At 35.5% G+C, this 21,397-nt stretch overlaps 1 protein-coding gene and 1 pseudogene across 1 annotated transcript; one reads left to right on the forward strand and one right to left on the reverse strand.

Moving 5' to 3' along the window:
- Window positions 1-1,284: 1,284 nt before the first annotated feature.
- LOC104612505 (histone deacetylase HDT1-like) lies at window positions 1,285-6,284 on the reverse strand. Its single transcript, XM_010279939.3, has 10 exons — window positions 6,129-6,284; window positions 4,982-5,052; window positions 4,640-4,854; window positions 4,512-4,534; window positions 4,381-4,431; window positions 4,091-4,296; window positions 2,755-2,841; window positions 2,577-2,670; window positions 1,717-1,852; window positions 1,285-1,610 (listed from the first exon to the last, which is right to left on the reverse strand). The coding sequence occupies exons 1-10, from the start codon at window positions 6,139-6,141 to the stop codon at window positions 1,547-1,549; spliced, it is 960 nt and encodes a 319-aa protein (XP_010278241.1). The 5' UTR covers window positions 6,142-6,284; the 3' UTR covers window positions 1,285-1,546.
- Window positions 6,285-9,847: 3,563 nt separating this feature from the next.
- On the forward strand, window positions 9,848-10,281 carry LOC104612541 (pectinesterase pseudogene; annotated as a pseudogene).
- Window positions 10,282-21,397: the final 11,116 nt, after the last annotated feature.

Genomic DNA, 21,397 nt, shown 5'->3' on the forward strand with positions numbered 1-21,397 from the left:
TTTTTTGTATTAATCACTGTTTTCAAAACTGGACCGAACCGGACGGTCGGACCGGAAAAAAAAAGAACCGTTCACCTGACCAGTTCCGTTTTCCTCCAAAACTGCTTTTTCCCCCAAAACCATTGATTTTGGTCAGCAAACCACTAAACCGGCCAATTAACCATTTAAACCGTTTGAACCATTCGAACGGTTTTGACCGTTTTCCATTTTTTTATTTTTTTGTCAAAATGGGCCAGCCGTTCAGGTTGAACGGTTGGACCACTCGAACCGGTAACCAAACCCCTAACGGTTCAGTCACCGATTCGTTTTTAAAAACCATGTAATTAACACAAGCAGGGACGATGAGATTATTATTCCCTTTCGTTTTCATCTAATTCCGTGATAAATTAGTTAAATCTAAATTTCATTGTTTTATTCAAACCAAAATCAGATTATCCATTATCAAATTTATCATCCAAGTTTAGTTACAATATTAGCCACATGTATCCTTTTGTTTAAAGTATATCCATTATCAAATTATTTCCTACTTTGGCCCACGTCCTTTTTGGTTGATCCCTACCACTTCTAGCCAATTCAACTGGCATAAGATGATTTTAATATATCAAATTGGATTTCCATTGCAATGAGATATTAAAAAGTAATATAAAATCAAATTTAAATGATCAAAATATATACAACTCATAAATTAAAAATGACTTTGGTATTTTAATTCATAAACAAAATGAACCGAAAAAAAAAATACTATGTAAATTTCTTAAAAATGATGAAATAAATTAGGAGTAGCGAGTTTTAGAGTTTTGGACCACCTGATGAAGTCATCTTTCTTCAATAAAGGAACAAGGGAAACGGGAAAGGCTTTGACCAATCAAAACACCTGTGAGATCTGATTAAAACCAAGTTGATTGGGAAAAAGAGAAAGAAAATAGTAAAACTTAAAACTTGGGTTTGATTTTTGATTTTTGAAGATGCAGTAGTTGAGGAAAATGAATTCATAAAAGTTGAAAATTGAGAGATGCCGACGGCGCAACAGTGTTAAAAATGAAAATTCGAGCACCCGAGTGTAACTACCAACCAAAACGGGGCATATACTACATAGTAAACTCGAAATTCAAGCCCACATTATTAAAAGTAAAATATTAATTTATGTTTAATATCAACATAAAATTTTTATCGAATGGGTAAGGTGAATCCGGAATTAATTCCTGAATTCGGATCGCCCTTCTTCATGGATCGAAGTCAATCAAATTAGGACAAACGGATAGTAGTAGTTAAATGACATGCATATGAATTAATAGGCATTTAAATTGATTGCTTACTGTCTACAGGAGAGACAAGAAAATCAATAGTAGTTTGAAGTTTGAACAATATATCCCCATTACCAAGCACCTCTTCTCAATAACAAGAACCTATTACTATATATCATCTTCTAAAAATCCAAAATCCATGACTCTCTCTTTTAACTATTTCGACTCTCTATGCCATCTCAAAACCAACTAAAATCTACCAAAATTTCAAGCAGCAATCCAAATACAGAACACTCCCAACTTCACTTGGCAGCAGCATGTTTGGCCTTTGTGTGGGATTGCAAAGCAATTTCTGACTTAAATGTCCTGCAAGCAGAGATTATATAAGCGATTTAGAATGCAACTTCAATTTGGAAAAATTGGTAATCATTCGATAAAACTATTCATCAATGGAAAGGTTAAAAAAACATACTTGTTGCAGGATTTGCAGGAAACCTGCCCATCGGATGTTGGAGTCTGTTGCTGCTTTTTCCCGGCACTGTTTGCAGGAGTCTTGCCACCCTGTTTAGGGAATGGAGTTGCTGTATGACCACCACTTTTCTTGCCATCTGTCCATACATACGATTTATTGTTTAGTGACTCCAATTGTTTTAAAATGAAAACCAGGACTCAAAAATATGAAAACCAGAAGTGCACTCTTGTTCTATGTTACACATTACACATGACATGGTTATAAAGAGCCTCCTGCGAGGACTACAAATCCCACAGTATAACTAAGTAGGGGATATTTTCATCAAAAGAGGGATGGAAGGACTGGAAGTCAATGTGCAATAGTACTGACTACTGAAAAGTCTGAAATAAAATATCATGCCACATCAGTGTGCAATAACACACTCAATACCCATTTTTTATTCTATTCCTGATTAGACACCCCAAAAGACAGTTTGGTTTTTGAGAAAACCATAAAACATTGACACCACCAAAATACAAAACACCACCAAATATTGGCAAAACGAGCAACTTTTCATGCATGGTTGCAAGGCACAAAATCAAATGTGACCTTTTTGTAAAAAGACAACCTGGTTAACTAGTATTTTATGATGCCCTTTTACCCCCCTCATCAATACCCAGGATAAAATTGCCTAGGTGACAGTTATACCCTAACAATATGTTTTCATGGGTGAATTGGTGACATACAATACATGACAACAGACGATGAAAAGGAGAGGTAAGGGTGCCCATTTGGCAGGGTGGAAGCATAGTGGTTTCTGGTTTTCGGGCGTGGGACTTACATGATATAAAAAGTAAATTAAAAAGTGCAGAGGAAAGAACCTGTCTTTTGTGGCGTGACTAATTTTGCTTTCTTCCCAGGAGTAGGTGTCTTGGAAGCTGATTCTGCGCCTCTCTTCTTGACCAGCTCTGCCTTCTGTAAAGAAAGTAGAAAAATATATATTATTTATCAGGTGATGGTTGACAAAAATGTATATAAAGAAACAAGAACTATAATTACCTTCTTTGGTGTCTCCTCATCTTCCTCATCAGAGCCTTCCTCTTCATCATCATCTTCATCACTTTCATCACCAGCATCAAGCATTTCCTAGGCAATAATTGTTATGCACCAAGTCAGAAACCATCTGGATGCAGATTAAAGAAGTATAGCATGTGAAGAACACAGTGATACAAAGTTACTTTCAAAAGAAAAAATTTAAAATGACATAAAAAGCTTCCTGAAATGTCAAGAAATTTGGCAGAGAGAAAATCTTCAACAAGAAAATAGAAAAAAAAATTGGCAAGGAGTCAAATGTTTGATGAAGAAAGTCTTGTATTAAGAAGGATGAGAGAACCCAGAAATCAACTTGTTTGGGCTTGCTTCAAGGGGATTAGTTGGTGGTTCAGAGGCAGAGCTCCGAGCCAGCACAATTAGGCTGAGGCTCACATATGAGCCAAGGTACAAGGCACATAGTTCTAGGCATACATAAATCATAAACCTTGAAGTGCACCATACTTGTGTGCATAGGTGAGATTTTTAATCACTGTTCAAAACTACATTGCTAACTTGTGTGTAAATTGGATATTGGACCTAAACAAATAAGAAATAGTAAATAAAGAATAATAAAAAATATCAAAACTCACAAAATGTATAAGATAGTGTAATAATAAATTATAATATAGTGTAATATAGTGTAATAATATATTTTTAATATTATAATATCATAAAATAAAAAATATAAAAATACTATGCAGTACCTTGAACAAACCCTCAAAAGGTCACCTTGTCACCTAGACATCACCCTCACAAGTCACAACTATGTTTTGGATTTTTACTTTCGACTCCACCATCTTACACCTCATTTTCACTTTCTTTAACAAAGGTTCAGTAGTAAGAAAGCAAAAGAAAACTTAAAAAAACATATAAATTATTGATACAAACTATCAATTTAAGACCCATCACCAATTTAAGAAAAGAATCTTCCCATTCAGAGAGTCTAACACAAGGGGCCAGAAGCCCTTTTCACAACCAAATACCACTAAGAAAGTTAAAGCAAGAAAACGTTTTCAGAGTTTATACTTCTTTGCAATTTTTGCGCAATCAAAGATTACACAAGAGGACAACAATGCTTAGAGAACCCACAAAAATAAAATAAACTTCAAAATAGATGAAATGCTAGTACTTTTAAATAAGTGGTTCATTCTCAAAGACCCAAAAACCTGATGCATAACTTATGAGGATAATACTCTATTTGACTGTCAGATTTGTTTGAGATGCATATTTGACAGTAAGATTTGTTTGAGATGCATGCCATGTAAAAAAATCTAAATGAAACTATTCAACATTTGGAAACTACCTCATCATCAGATTCATCTTCAGAATCATCATCATCATCTTCAAAATCGTCATCTCCATCACTGTCGTCAGATTCATCTTCCTTGGATTTGTCATCTTTATTTGGTTCCACAATCTTCACCTTTGGCTTAGCTGCAGAGTCAGGTTTGGCAGCATTTGACTTGTTTGCAGCTACCTTTGCTTGTTCGTCCTTGCGCTCAGGTTTCCCTAAAAGTTAAAGGGAATATTAGAAAACAGATAGCATCAATCTACTACTAAATTACTTTTGACTAAGAAAAAAATATGTCTCACCATTCTGTGTTGTGGTGAGAGGAGTTTCCTCATCAAAATCAGATTCAGAATCTGGAAGATAAATATATAATCAGTAGCAACTACAAAGATATAAAACAAGGACCATATGAAAGACTGCTCCAATAACTCACTGGTAAAATCATCCATCAACTCAGTAAATAGGAGACAAAAGGCAACTGTCAAGGAAACAAAATGCTACAATTGTATAATAGTTGCAAAGTGATTGAATTATATATAAAAGGAATGATGTGGAGGATATTCATCATTAATAATAGATTTGTATCCGGAGAAATAGACACTTCCGTTTTTCCAATTATGAGAAAGTTCAAACTCTTTCTCAAATACCAAATCAAGTGACATATGAGTGCATTTCTCTGCTGACAGTGTTCCCAAAACAATCTTCTGGCCCTCAATCTTCACAGATAGAAGAACAGGGGCATTTCCTTTGTCATTCTTGATCTCACCAAGAGCCACCTGTAAAATGAATGACATATGGCTTATTTCATATTTCCATTTCATCACAAGCCTTTACTCAAAAAATAAAACCAAGAAAACCATATTTTGATTAATCAATGCCAAAACAAGGATTTGGTTGGCATACCTGCGAGAGATGCAAAATCTTATCATCACCTGGTTGGACCTTTAGAGGCTCTCCACCTTTAACTTCAACACCTGAAAGCAATCATTAGCACATGGTATTACTATATAGCAAAGAAAAAGGTAAGAATGATGGAAAATGCACTTGAGACAAGGGAATTGACATGAGTAAAAAGAATAAATTTGTTGTGAGAAATATAGCAGTTGCAAAAATATGGCACAACCTATGGCTAAATAGCAAATGATATTTATCAAAGCCACAATTTAGAAAATAAAAGCCCCTTCAAAGACTTATTCAGTATGCAAAACATGAAATGAATATGGCATTTTTTGTCAGTGTATGGAAAAACACAAACACACCATTGGGATGAAAATATATTACACCCAAATAACCTGACAAGGGTGCCATATTGTATTGGATACTTGAATTTTAGTGTACAATTTGTATGTCCAACTGTATCTAGGTAAGGTAGATGAAAACAGATTGCAGGCTGTGGCTCTTCCATGACCTGAGCATCGATGACAATTCCCTAATCATGGCAACAGTCACGCCAAGCAATAAAACTGGTTTGTTAATCAGCAAATGGAAGAAATATACTGCAGACTGAAAAGGAGCAAATTATAGAGCATTAAAGTACCAAAAGTTAGTCGCCAAGCTAAATGACCATACTAAGCATCTAAAGTGATTATTTGAGCTAAATTAAGCAATAAATCGCGTAGTTTCAATCTCATGATACAATGTGAAACAAGGTCATAAAATGGCCAAAAAAATTGGCTTCGCATTACGCGAAAATGAAAGAAATCAATTACTAGAACTGCAAAAAGAATCATAAAACGGCATATACGGTTCTCCTGAGACGGTCTGCGGTCAGGTTAGAGCAGTAATCGAATACCAAATACCATATAAAGAACGGAGATAAGAAATGTAAACGCACAATACAACCGCCATGGTAATAGCGCCAGAGGAGCCATGAAAATCTAACAACGATACATCATTGAATGAAAGACAGCAAGAGTAACCAAAAAATCAATTAAAAACTAGAGAGCATAAGAGAGTACGGTGGAGAAGAGCACACAGGCCTAGCAGAAGAAAATGCAAAAACTATCATGAATCTGATGAAAAACGAACTAGTGAGAGCAGATAAGCTTACCCCAGAACTCCATTGCTTTACGAGAATAGAAAGATCGAAAGGAGAGTGAGAATAGGAGAAAGAGCAGAGGAGGGTTTTGAAAGGGTTTCGGAGAGTGTGGGCGCTCAGAGGCAAAGTGAATGTTGAGAAGATAGGATGGTTAGGGTTTCAGGGCAATTTAAAGGGATTGCCGCCAGGCGCCAGGGTTTAGGGTTTTAAACCGTCGTTGATCAGAACGGTTCGACCGTTCAGCCCATCACATAGAAGTTTGATGGGTTTGATGACTTTGATCAACTTCTGTAACTGTAACTTCTCTTTCGGCTTAAGCCCAAATAAAGTAAAAAAACGTTGACTTAGTCAATGAATTGTCTACCAGTCCGATTTAATTGGTGAATTATTCAACCTGCTTCACGGTATAAAGGCTCATGTACCATGGGTAAAGCTTAAAAGTGTCCGTTTAAGAGGATCAAGGTTTAGTCGAAAGCTTTACAAATCAATTATAAGATTCGACGCCAGTAATAAAATACATGGGTGGTTTTTATATTTTTTACTTTTTTTTATTTTATAAAACATTTGGCTCATAATTGAGCTTATGCGCTTTTAACTCCAACTCAAGTCTCTAACCCGAATCGAGTTCAAGCCTTATATTTTATTAGCAAACATAGTTCAAATAGTTAGATATTTGATTTGGATCATCGATTCGAATCCACACCTTAATAGGTGGGTTCATTAAATGGTTGAATGCCACACAATGTTCAAAATATCCACAAATCAAATACACACAAACATGTGTATCGGGTCTTTTGAACCCACATAACTTGGGGAGCGGGTTAATTGGAGACAACATCATACACATCGGGCTAGGTTACCTATCATGAGTGAACACACCAATGCTCATTGTGGGCTCCATTTGTAATGAACACTGGTGTGTTCAACCATGATAGATAGCTCAACCCAATGTGCATAATTTTGTTTCCAACTCATCCGAACTCCAATCACTCCAAAACTTGGTTAAGACCATAGTTTTTAAAAATGAACTAGTGATCGAACCGGTAACTGTCCGACCATTCGACCCAAACGGCCAGCCCGTTTTGACAAAAAAATTAAAAAAATGAAAAATGGTCAAAACCATTAAAATGGTTAACCGACCGATTCAGCGGTTTGCTGACCAAAATCAACGGTTTTAGGGGAAAAAGCGGTTTTGGAGGAAAATGGAATTGGTCATGTGACCGGTTCCCGGTTTTCTTGGTCCAATCCGTTTTTGAAAACAGTGGTTAAGACCCCAAAATCCCTATATAACTTGCAAGGTGTATGGGGCTTGCTGATATGATATGCCTAATATAGGGCATATCTTATTGAAATTTTGATGCTTGGTGCAACAATCGCCCTTATAGACCAAAAAAAGCTTAAAGACAAGTGCATATACCAAAGCTATTTCATTAATAGAGAGATATATTGGTTTCAAAAGTTAGAGGTGAAAATCAGCCCGTGCAAGGCACAGCATAATCGTGTGGGTTGTATTGGGTTGGGGGTTTCAAGTCCGTGAGTCAGCACGGCACGACTATGCATGTCATGCCACCCATGGCTTGCGTGTCAGTCTAGCCGAACACGCAAAACAGCACAGCCCGTGGGCCTACTTGGCCCATTCAAAAAAACTAGTCGTTGGGGCCCTTGGTGGACCCCCCCCCCCCAAATGGCTAGTTTCAGCTTTTTTTAGGGGGTTTTTATAAGAACACCCCTCAATCAATAGCTATAAGCATATAATAGGGGGGTATTTATGTATTTTGGCTTTGGGGGAAAGAAAGAGACAATAATGTCCCTCCAACAACTATATGCCTATATATCCTATATTTTTTTAGGACTTCGAGGGCATTTGGGTAAAGTGATAAATGACTTTACAATGACCAAGATACCCCTCCCAACAACTAAAAAATGGTTAGTTTTTAGGGGTATTTTTGAGCAATTGAATTATTTCCAATTCCTATAAATAACCTTATCCTCCACACCAATTGACCATTCTCATCACACTAATTCAGCAATTCTCTTCTCAATTCTCATACTCTCTCTCATCTCAATTCTAATAAGTTTATCTGTCTCATATTGTCATACACTTAGGCAATTAGGCAATTAGCAATTTAGCTATTTAGGAGGCTTTGAGAGGCTTCAACCTTGAAATCAAGTTGAGATTTTGAATCAGTAATCAGACCATCTGAGTGAGTGCTACTAAATTAATTTTTATTTTTTAGAATTAAAAAAATGGCTAGCTTCTCCTCCCAAAGCCAATTCCCCAACAGTAAGTTCACTAACCCGATTTGAAAAATATTTAAAATAGAGGAGATTGAGGAGAAGGGAAAATGAGTTGTTTATTGGCCACTTTGTCCAAACATTTGCTTTCTCCGGGAGAAACAAGAAAAAGACATCTACTTTAAAAGATTTGCTAGATGTTGAGGATAAATTACAATACAAAGAAGGGCATGACACCACTACACTTGATGAAGTAGATGATTAAAGTCAAGGATATGGAATAATTTTTTCAAATTTATTTAAATTTTTTGTTATTTTTTTTCAATAATGTAACTTTTTTATTTTTAATTTGTAATTTTTTTTATATTTTAAATGAAATAAAATTCCTACTTCTTTCCAATTTATTGTCCATTTTGTATTTTGGTAAGTGCTTTTTTCATTTATTTGCTAGATTGTTTTATTTTTTTAATTTATTCCCAAAGGAAAGTTAGCAAAAAAAAAAACAATCTAAGCCTTTCGAGCCCAGCATGGCCTATAGCCTGCTTGGCCCAGGCTTACAGCCTAGCTTGACATGACACAGGCCCGCACAGGCTCTGGCCATGGACCATGTTGGGCTGATCCCCAACTTATCCTAAGGGAGGGAAGCACAGCCTAACTCGACCCATGTGCCAACATGACACGACACCGTATTGGCCCGATTTACACCTATACCAGAGGTTTTAATTTGTAGTCTACAAATGATCATTCCTTTGTTTTAGGTTTTTAGTTTCAATGGAAAGAAGGAAAAACACTAAGTCTAAAAAGGACCATTTTGAAGCAATGTCGTAAGACTTGAATCAGAGTAAAAATCAGAACACTCTGTGGCCCGTTCAATTCATAAAAGGGTAAATTTTTTAAATTACCCTTATAGTTTAGCTAATTTATTAAGTATATCTTTATAGTTTGAAAATTGATTAACACTATCCTTACCGTTTTCTGACAATTAATTAACTCTATCCCTGTCATTAGCATCCTTAATGCTTCATCACAATTTATGCACATGTGACCCCATGTAACCTATATAATTTTTTTAAAACCCAATATTACCATCAAACCCTGAGCCCCCACTCTCTCTCTTCTAATACCTCCCCCTCCGCCTCTGTCCAGTTGTGGTTGGACAAGGGTTCGTCGCAATAAACATAACACTTCGCAACACTGCCGGAGCAATCAAGCATCAAGCGGTGGCGGTTCGGAATGGAGCAGACTTGTCAACCTTCTACAGCTGTAGCTTCGAAGGCTACCAGGATACCCTATACGCCCATTCCCTCGGGCAGTTCTACAGGGAATGTGATATATATGGAACTGTGGACTTCATATTTGGAAATGCCGCCGCTGTTTTCCAAAACTGCAACATTTATGCCCGGCTGCCGATGCAAGGACAGTTCAATGCCCTGACCGCCCAAGGCAGAACAGACCCAAACCAGAACACCGGAATTTCCATTCAGAATTGTAATATCATGGCAACTCCAGACTTGGTTTCTAGCAATGGAACTACAAGCTCTTATCTAGGACGACCATGGAAAAAGTACTCTAGGACTGTCTATCTGCAATCTTCCATTGATAGCTTCATAGATCCAGCTGGTTGGATAGCATGGTCTGGAGACTTTGCACTGAGCACACTCTACTACGTGGAATACAACAATACAGGCGCAGGATCAGTGACAACGCTACAGATGCTGCCAATTTCACCGTCTCCAACTTTGTGTAGGGGGATGACTGGTTACCTGCCAAGTTCGTTGCCATATTGCAGGAATTCTCGAAGCTCTTCGGGGCTTTCAACCTGGGCGATTTCATTTATTGGCTTGGCGGTGCTCTCGACGATCTAGGCTCCGTCGAATATGAAAAGATGCAGAATCTTGGACGACTCCAGGCAACGGCAGAGCAAGATTGAAGCTGCTATTCATCAGCGATGATCGGTATAAGTGGAGCAGTGGTATAGATGAACGATCCGTTTCCGTCATTTCTAGAGGCGTTAGCAAGCCAAAGTTGGGTTTGCCGAGCAGAGATGATCGGTATCTATTTGCATCCGCAGATTGAGAATGGAGAGAGAGCCAAGAGAGGGACAGAGGCGGAGGGGGAGGTATTAGAAGAGCGAGAGTGGGGACTCAGGGTACGAGGGCAATATTGAGTTTTAAAAAAGTTGTAAGTGCCGAAATCATTGAGTTCAGTGTTTCTTTTTTGTATTCTCTGTTTTATTTTAAAAATTTAAAGAAGAATAAAGGGTAACATAGTCTTTTTCGCCCTTCTGTTAATGGATGTTAATATCAAGGTAGAGTTAATCAATTGTCAGAAATTAGTATTAATCAATTTTAATAACAGTAAAGATACATTTAATTAATTAGCTAAACCATAATGATAGTTTAAGAAATTTCGTATTTGACCAATTTTCATAAGAGTGTTGTATGTTTTGAAGAAGTGTCAATAATTAACTAACAAGAATCAATCTGGATTTCCTCCTCACAAGAATCCTATTCACAGAACACTCTAGCAATACATCATGAACATCCCCATGAATGTGGGGCTGTAGTGATATATGGGTAAGAGACCGGAACACCACGATAATACGGTTTTAGTATTTTCACCTGTATCCCCAAGTATATGTCAATACAGCTCATACGTATTTTTTTAATAGAAGATCACTTCATGTATTTAAAGGAGTTTTATCTCTCATGCATTATTTAAGGGTTCAAATTCAAAATTTTCTATTATTATTTGCACTCTCTCTTTCTCTATCTCAATGTTTTGGGTGAAAGTAACTTTATCGATACTTTAAATGGCCATATTTGGCCCTATTCTCTTCAACTCAACTCATATGTATATGGGTTTAAACTTCAAGTTCAAATTCAAATTTCATAAAATTTAAAACTCCGCTAATCGTGTGCATCGTACTGAAATTTTTGCTATAAAAAGAAAGAATTATTATTTAAAATTTTCATTCACTTTCCCTCATTTTTTAAGGCCCCGTTTGGTTTACAGGAATAGGGGTCTAGAATCGGAATAGATTATTCCAATTCCAACTGTTTGGTTGGGTGATATTGGAATCCTAGCTATTCCCTACCCTCTCCCTTGGGAATGAAATCCCATTCCAATTCCCATTCTCTTTTCTGTCTGAATCACATAGACTATGAGAATAAATCATTCCAATTCCTACTACGAACCAAACAAACTTTAAATCTTTTTGGACTATCAAAAGTTTTATTATTTAAAACTTACCTTGTGTTTAGACACCCTTAGTGACCCTTAACAAAAGTTGTCCAACTAAGTACTTTTTTTTCTTAATAACCAAACTAACCCTGAAAAATCAATCAACCTTGGTAACATAAACAAACTTTGATCGTAGACATTGTGGGTTGCCTAAAGCATTACAATACAAATATACAGTATATTATTTGAGATGAATCGAGTTGGATGTCTGACTATTCAAGCTTGGCTTGAAATAGAAAACATGATGCTTGAATTCAAGGTTGAACTTGATTCAAACTAAAAGCACAAGCTTGAATTCGACTCGACTCAAAAGCTCTTAAGTTCGAGCTTGACAATGTGTCAAGTTTCGCATGAAAAAAAAAACTATACATATGAAAAATTAAAAATCATATGTATAAAAGATTATATATAAAAATAATTATACATAAAAAATTTATTATTTCTTATTATACATGTAGAAATATTTAGTATATTGTACATATAAAAACTTAAAAATATTATATCTAATATAAGCTCAATTAGTCTTGTAAGCTTCATGAGCTAAGCTCTATTGGGTCTGATCTCAACTAGAAACTAAGTTTAGACCACCTTTTTATGATCCAAGCTCGAATAACTTGTGAAAAAAGCTTAGTTATTGTCCACCCCCAAACTTTTGGTGAAGGAATTGTCGGCAACCATTCTAACACTACTACAGTGTCCTAGAAAACCACTAGAAATAAAATCATGATTGAAAAAATGACAATGAAAATAATTGGTGGCATGGTTTTAAAAATCGACCTAGAAAATAAAACCATTTTGGCCACTGATTTCCGGTCAATGGTTTTGATTGTCTAAGTTGAACAGTTCAAACATTTAATAGTTATGGTTTTGATTGTCTAGGTTGAACAGTTCAAACGTTTAATAGTTAAAACATAACATGTATATCTCATTTTACCATTGAGGTGGAATATTAAGGTAAGATGGATATAAATACTTACAAGAAGGGGCTTGTTGTATTTATTATTAAATTACATATCCCTCTCCATTTTTCTCTATATTTGATCTCTTTCCCCTTTTTTAGCTATCAAGTTGAAAACGAGCAAACCCATCACCAAGCCACCACTATACCACGAAATTTTACACAGTCATTTTAATTTCAATGTTTCTAAATTTTAATGTTTAGACAATTTTTTTTTTTGTTTTTGTTTTAAGTACATTTAGGTTAGTTTCTTAATTAAATAGTCATTAAAATCTATATTTATAAATATTAACAAGAATAATACTGGTTTGCTAATAACTAAGATATACATGCACATGCATAAATCATCAATCATGTATTTCTTATAATACCAAAAAAATCATTAATCATTTTTTATGTTTCCCAAGTATTGTATTTTGAGACCTATATTTGGATATTTGGTGTTATTGGTATATTTTTGGGATCTATTTGATTTTTCCTGTTGTATCAGTATGTATCTTAATTTTTTTGTTGTATATATCCAAAGTGTATCTTGGTACTTCACTTAAAGTACTAAGTTGCATGTATTTTGCACATGGCATTTTTAGACAACGATGATGATAGTAATGATAGGCTCCAAAATTTCAAGAGCTGTTTATATTTCTATGTTTAAAAATAATTCTTATTTAGCAAACTTATTTTTGTTTAATATGATGGATATATGATATCAAAGATGTGTAAAATGATTTCTAAAAAATTTGTTCATTTTTTAATTTATATTATTTAATTATGGCGTCAACGGTTAACATATCTCACCTAAAAGGCTGAACAACTAACCCACCGCCAATCATGAGAACAACTTTACTTTTGGGTTAGTTTGAACTTTGTATTCCATTACCATCATCAGTAAAAGCAATTCTTTTTTATTGCACATTTTTCTTTAATATGATTAATAAGATATTAGAGATTGTCCGAAATTTCAACAGTTTTTTTATTTGATATGATGAATATATAGTATTAGAAATGTGTCCAAAAGTTTTTTACCAAATTTTCTGCATTTTCATATTTTTGTCTTTTTTATCTTTATATATTTTTTGTTATTTAATTATGATATTGAGGGATGACACATTTGTCCCAAAAGGTTAAATTGTTGGCCCTCTACCAAATAGGAAAACAAATTAATTTTAGTATCAGTTTTATATTTTGTATTTCATTTCTATCATTAGTAAAATATTTCTTGTTTATCAAACTTATTTTTATTTAATGTGATTAATAAAAAATATTAGTGAATTTTTGTAGTTTTCATTTTTTGTGTTTTTCATTTTTTATAATTTTATTATCAGATTTTGACATTAAGGGTTGACACGTATGACCCAAAAGGTTGAACTATAGACCAGCAACTAAATAAGAAAAATTTTCATTTTTGGGCAATTTTAAATTTTTTGTCACACTTTTTACACCAATAAAAAAGTATTGTTTATCATACATATTTTTCTTTAGTATAATTAATATAAAATAATATAGATGTGTCCAATTTTTTACCATTTTTATTTTATTTTTGTTGTTTTCTGTATTTATTTCTATTATAGTTTTATTATTTAACTATGACATCATACGTTGATTCATTTGATTGCATGATAGAATTAGTTACACACCACCAAGATGGAAGAATTAGGGGTGTAAGCAAATTGGTTTGGTTCGATTTTGCCTATTATTATCAACTGAACTGACCATATCAGGTTGACTTATATGCCAACGGAAATGAAATTGACTATGATTAATTAAAAATCGAACAGTTGGTTTTAATTAAACCGAACCAACATCCTCTTTTGTGTGTAGCCCAATTCCCAAGTAAAATGTTCTAACCCAACCTCACGTCACATCACATTACCAAATTTTTGGGTTGCTTTTAAGTATGGGTTTTATATTTCTAAAAGCATTTGAATATAGATCTAATTCACATAATTTAATTGAATCAAAAAAAAAGATAGAATTCATTAGTGAGAAAAAATAAGCTTAAATATTAGATTTAATGAAAAAGAATGAGAATTAATACTTTAAATATAAAACTTAATGAAAAGAAATTAAATGACATAAAAAGTAGTTCAAATTACATCTTTTGCCCTCACAATTAATACCTTGTATATAAGACTTGGATCCTTCATTGTTGAGGGAGTTTTCATTGATTTTTCAATCTTTGATGGAGGTTCTTTAAACTTTGTTTTCATGACGTTTGTTTGATTCTTTATCAACACTTGAAGAGGTCCTTCTCAGTGACACTCCTGGTGCTCAGCTTACATAGTCTTATTTGTTGCATCTTCTTTTTTACTTTAGTGTTGTTGTTAAGTTTACTAGTTGTTTCTAAGTGGTGTGCCTTTTGAGTCTCTTTCTTATAATAATAATAATAATAATAATAATAATAAGATTTAGTGAAAGATGACGGGAGTTAATATCTTATAAGATTTAATGAGAGGGAATCAAATAAAATAAAAAGTAATAATTGAAATTACATTTTCTATACTCAGGGATCAAATTCAAAATAAGGTATTATAGTCAAACAAATATTCCACACTCTCAATTGTATTTTTAATATATATAGATATAAATTTGTTTTTTAATACACTTTACAATTTATATACTTTAAACATTGCATTTCCTATGAAATAATCTCTTACCTATTTGCAAGTAAAAATGTACTTGGTTGCATATGACTATTGGTAGTTGGTAGTGCATGGCTGGTATTTATAAATACAAAGGCAATAGCCAAAATTTTTCACTAGTCTATAGCTGTTGAATTGTGTGGGCAATGCTTCCGCAGTAGAAATTGGTGGACCATATTTGTCAATTCAACCAAACTTCAATCTAGACCTTTATTTTCCATCGTGGGTCGCACCAATTTACCATGGCACACCTATTATCCAATAGCACATGGCACTCACCTTTCCACCGTAGCTGTAGCGCTCTCTCTCTCTCTCTCAAGAGAGGATAAACGTTCAGAAGGAGAAGCATCAGAATTAGTGCACAACCCAGAGAAAAGTTATTGGCTACTTGCCAAGAAGTGGGCTGCTCGATTTTGAGTTCTAGGAATATGAAACCAATGAATCCTTAGATCATTCCCAATCTCTCTTTGAATACTCGAACCAGAGTCCTAACTTCCAGTGCCATCCTTGGACTTCAATCCGAAAGAATTGATTATACTTCGCTGCTGTCGGACAGAATGACTAACTAACGAAGGAAAGTTCAAATTCCTTGCCATTCTCACCGCCATTACAACCGCAAAAAATTCAGAGAAAGCAGCAGATCTTAGAATATCTTGAACTGCAGATACATATTCTGGTAAACAAAAACTCCTCTATAGCCAGATCTGTCATCGCTCACATTTGAAACCAGCATCCACAAACTATAGCTGTAGCTCAAACAGCCTTTATGTTTTGTTGTTCCTCCACCACGAGTTTCAATGGATTGGGTTTGGGTTGAGCTTTTGCCAAAATTTGAATGGGCCTGGGCTGAAGCCTGAACTAAAAGTAGTATAGAATGTTCATAGGACGAGGCCGAAGCCAGGCAAATGAACAGGTTTACTCCAAACACACAAATCCCTGGTTCTTTTGAGCATGTTTTGGATGAAGCCCTACATCTCTTCAAGATAGCTCATACAGCTAGGAAGGTCAACCTTGGTTTCATGGTTATCCATCCTAAGGTTCTATGCTATAATCATGCTTCATACATCACCAACCTCTTCCATTAGTTTGGTTAAAGGAGAAATTGAAGAGGATGTTACTCATAGAATTAGAATAATGCACCAAAACCAAATGGACGGGGTGAATACCACTTCCGGTTAAAATGAAATTCTGTAAAACAGTTGTAAGGCCAGTTATGTTTTATGGAGTAGAGTGCTCAACAGTTAAAAAAAGCAATATATCCAAAGGCTGTGAGCCTGTGATAGAAATGCATATGTTTAAATGGATGAACCATAAAACCAGAAAGTATAGGGTTAGAAATGAAGTCATACCAAGGAACCTAGGAGTAGCTTCACTAGGTGACAAGATGAGATAAAGTAGACTGAGGTGGTTTAGGCACGTACATAGAGCACATTTACAGCACCCATTAGAAGAATTGATTTGTTGCATGTTGAAGGGGCTGCGCTAGAAGGGCTAAGGGAGAAAGTAGTAAGAAATGATTTAAGTGGGTATAATTTGACAATGTATATGGCACTTGAACAGAATACATCGGTGAAACATGATTCATATAACTGATTTAAATAGTTGGAATAAGGCGATGATAATGGAGTTCGGCTTCAGTCAGGACAAAGCCCATTCGGACAACTTTTACTGCCTTGCATTGAGAATATCTCCGTACTTGGGTGCTTTATTTCACAGGGAGATATTTTCAATGTAAGGTTGCAAAAGACTGTTAGAATGGTATGGGCACATATTTGCCCTGATAGAAGCCGTTCTCATGATAATGATAATGATAATGTGTTCCAAATCCATGCACTTTGCCTTGCATAGTATTGATGTATACATATGCAGCAACTGCAGGAATAGCAATTGACTATAGTGAAAAAATCTAGCTTTTATATTTCACATTGCATCTTATGGAAGTAATTTGGAGTCTCATTTAATCATCCATTATGCTGTGTTTGGTTGTAGTGCAAATTTATTTGCATTAATGCAAAACTATGGCAGTGCAAATGTTTTAGGTGTAAATTTTGATTTATTTTTGTTTCAAGTTCTACTTTACTTTGTTTGGTTGCAGTACAAATGAAGTAAAATAAGACTTAAAGCAGAATAAAGTAAAATCCAAAACAAAATTTTACATTTTTTTTTTCATTTGCACTCCCATACATTTGTACTAGTACAATAAAATTGCACTACAACCAAATACAGCCTTACGCTCAATTTGAAAGGAGTACAAATACAAATATGTACAGTGCAAAAACATTGCATTTTGTATGTATTTATACTGTACATATTTATAGTTGTACTCTTTCCAAACTGAGCCTTTACTTTCGCATTAACAATTGCTTTAGTTACAAAGACATTCAAGCTGACCCATTAGAGATGAATATGCTTACTTTTGATTGTATATATAGCTCGTTTTTATAATGAAAGGGAGAATATGCTTTGCTTCTTTCTCACATGAGCACATTTCTGTATAAGAGCCAAGAAGTGAGTGAAGAATTGGAGATGAATTTGTAGGCGTAATAAATTTCAGCTAGGCCCGCAAAGCCTAGCCTCACCAGGCCCGGAAATTCTGGGCTGGGCCTAGGTTTTCCATTCAGGCCCGGTATGTTCCTGGGCCCACATCAAGCTTGAGCATTTCAGGACCGGGCCTGGGCCTAAAATTTCAGGCCCATATGAATTTATATGAGTTATTTTGTGTTACATTTTATATTTCATTTATAAATGTTATAAACTGACACCTATAATACATACATCACAATTTATATTACAAAATGTATAAAATAATGTATCACAAAAGTGGTAAATGGTAATAACCTATAACGTGGGATTTAGCAAAATTCACATGGGCGTTCATGTTTTTCTGAGTATTCAATATTTTATAGATAAAATTCATAGACTAAGAATCAGGTCCAGCCCGGCCTAGGCCTGGGCTTATGTTTTAGGCCAAAAACCTGGCCAGGACTATAGCCCTTAGCGCAGCCCAACCCATGATCACCCTTAGGAATTTACTTTTGAGGAATATGTGAAGAAGATTTCAGAAAAAGTGTGTTGGATGTGGGAGGGGATCAGGGGACAAGCAAAGTCTTGTTTTAGATGAGGCTGGAGTGTGGAATGAGGTGAGTGAACGGCAACAGCAGCGTTCAAGTTGACTTGCTTTACTCTTCAAGTTTGGCTTCGGCCAGTGCAAGTTTATCTTCACACCATTTGAACAGCCTCTTACAACCTTACATTGGGAATATCTCCCCATAAAATAAAGCACAAATGCAAGAACCTAGAGAGTATTTAAATGGGCATTGCACTGACCAAAGCTGAACTCTTGCTTTTCTCATGATTTCTTCAAGTGAAACAAGCAAGTCAGGATATGGACATTGAAGTATGGCGGGATAATACGACTCTTCAATGGTTCTATTCAATTTGTTGGGTTGAATCTTTTGATCTCATGGTTATCAATCTACACCATTCGCTAGTGGGCGTCAGGGGTTCGGCTCCTTTTGGCTAGGTTAGTACGTACTTAGTAGGAGAGAATCTTCTACTGCCTAATAGCCAAAGTTGAAATCACAGTGAATCTTGTCTTATTCTCTCCTCGCACCAAAACCCATAGCTGTGGCCTGTGGTTATTCCAGATCTCATTGGCTCCTCACAGGGCGTGCCTCACAGCAATTCCCAGCTGCCAATATGGATACTGGTAATCCCCCCCCTCTTCCCCTTCTCTCTACTAGGGGTGGATTCGAGCCGAGTTGAGCCAAATATTTGGCTATTCGAGCTTGGCTCGCTGACCTATGTTAGGTTTGAGCAAGAGATTTGAGCTCGAGCTCAGCTCGGTTCAAAGCTCACAAGTTCGAGCTCAGCTTGGCTTGAGCTCGACTGCAAGCCATATTTTTTTTCTAAAAAATAAAAATTCTACATGTAAAATTGTTTTTTTTTTTATTTTACATACAAAAAATTAAGAATTATAAAAATTATTTATTATTATACATGTAAAAAATAAAAAATATACATATAAAAATATTTTTATTTTACATACAAAAAATAAGAATTATAAAATTATCCATTATTATACATAAAAAACAAAAATATTATACATAATAAACATTATTTATTATAAATATGTATATGTATATGTATGTATATAATAAAAAAATATTTATTTATTATACTAGGATCACGAGCCTCATGAGCTGATCTTCATTGGGCTCGAGTTCAGCTTAAACCAAGCCGAGCCAAACTTTTTACGAGCCGAACTCGAATAGCTCATGAGAAGCTCGTCTTATGGTCACCCCTACTCTCCACTAATTGTAAGAAGGAGATAAGTCTTTACAATAAGGAATGCCAAATGCAACCTTTGATGAAATTCATCTAGTAGATAGCAGCACATTTTGAAAATATCTCCAAAATGTCCATCTCTAATAGGCAGTTTCAAAGAAGAAGAAGAAAAGCAATGATACCCACCTTTACCATTGGCCATCCAAATTCCACATCAACTGAAGGTTTGCCCTAATAAATATTCTACAAATTCTCTAAAAGGTGTCCACAGTCCCTTTGGCAAAGGGGTTATTCGGTATCACAATCTTTCATCATCATCTAAGCGTCATCCCAACTATATGGGGTTGTCTACATGAATCCCGTTTCACCATTCCCTTTGCTTTCAAGTAGAAAAAGGTGCCGCAACAGGTGTTTCAAAAGTTAATTTTCAATTTGATTGGGGACTATTTTGGTTAATCAAATAGAAGAGAACATTTGTAAGGTGCCAATTGGCTAGTTGGTGAGGTCTCTTGCTTGTAGTAGTGGAGACTTGGAATCGATTCTTGCTTACACCAGGGTTGGGGGGTTTTGGATTTGGGGGATTAGCTACCCCCCATTGTATAGCACTATAGCCCCATGGAGCCCAAAAAGAGGGGAGAGTAGGGGTGTCAATTGGACCGGACCTGGTCCAATCCGGTCCAGTCCAATGTGAGTCCATTACAAGTGGACCTGGTTCAATCCAGTCTAATGAATATTTTGGTCCGGTCCAGAGACTGTTCAATATGTTCAAATTCCTGTTAATTTAGATTGGTTTCAACTCAAACCTGGTCCATTGACACCTATGTTATAATCTTCTATCAATGGACCAGATATTGGCTCAATCCGATATAAATTCATTATGGACGGACCAGGTCCAATACGTCATATTGGTCCGTCCAGTCCGTCCAAATAGATTTTGATTTGGACGGAGTCCCCCCCAAAACCAGTCCATTGACACCCCTAGGGGAGAGAGAGAGAGAGAGAGAGAGAGCATTTTTAATGTTCATTTGGGATGATTTTCATGATAGGGCTTTTGTTTTGTGAGGTGGAGCCCTTTATAGGAAAAAAAACTAGGGGAAACTTCACTTACCCCATCTGACAAATTTTAACTTCGTTGTAGGGGGAATGCCAATTAGACCTGTTCACGGGCCAAGTTTGGGTTGGGCTTTGCCTCTTTATAAATAGAAAATGACTAGGCCTGAACTTGAGTCCAGCCTGACCATTGGGTCTAGATCTTGAGCTCGAGCCCAACCTTATATAAAGCTCAAAAGCCAATATAAGATATTTTATATTATATTAGTTATATTATTAACAATATATTATGTATTATATAATGTTTTATGCATTTATTTACTATATAAAATATTATATAATACATTTTTTGCTACTAATATTATATAATATATAATATTTTTATAATGTATATACTATTATCAAGTTGGGCCCAGGTTCATATTAGGTTTATTTGGGAAAGCCCAAAACCGAGCCCGTGGGCTTAAAAGTTTGTCCAAGCCTAAATAAAATGGGCCAAGCAGGGCCGGCCCATTGGACTACTTGGCCCATGAACATGTCTAATACCAATACGAGGGGGAGGGGTATTGATGTTTATGTGGGGGTGTTGGAAGCTTTGAATTGGCATAGGTGTATGGTGGAGTTAAAATTACAACAGAGAAGTGGGGGTGGGGGAAGGGTGGTATTGGATAGAAGAGAGCATTTTTAATGCCCATTTGAGAGGATTTTCACGCTGTGGCTTTTGCTTTGCAAGGTGGAGCCCATTTGAAAAAACAAAAAGTGTGTCTAATTGTTATTGTTATTTCACTTGTACCAGTTATGGTAAAAGGCTGCATTTGTTTTCGATGTAAACTTCATTGATGTAGAAGTACATCGATGGAGTTTAATGC

Source organism: Nelumbo nucifera, chromosome 2 (genome assembly GCF_055504915.1).
Source record: "Nelumbo nucifera cultivar China Antique chromosome 2, China Antique-T2T, whole genome shotgun sequence".
NCBI classification, from domain to species: domain Eukaryota; kingdom Viridiplantae; phylum Streptophyta; class Magnoliopsida; order Proteales; family Nelumbonaceae; genus Nelumbo; species Nelumbo nucifera.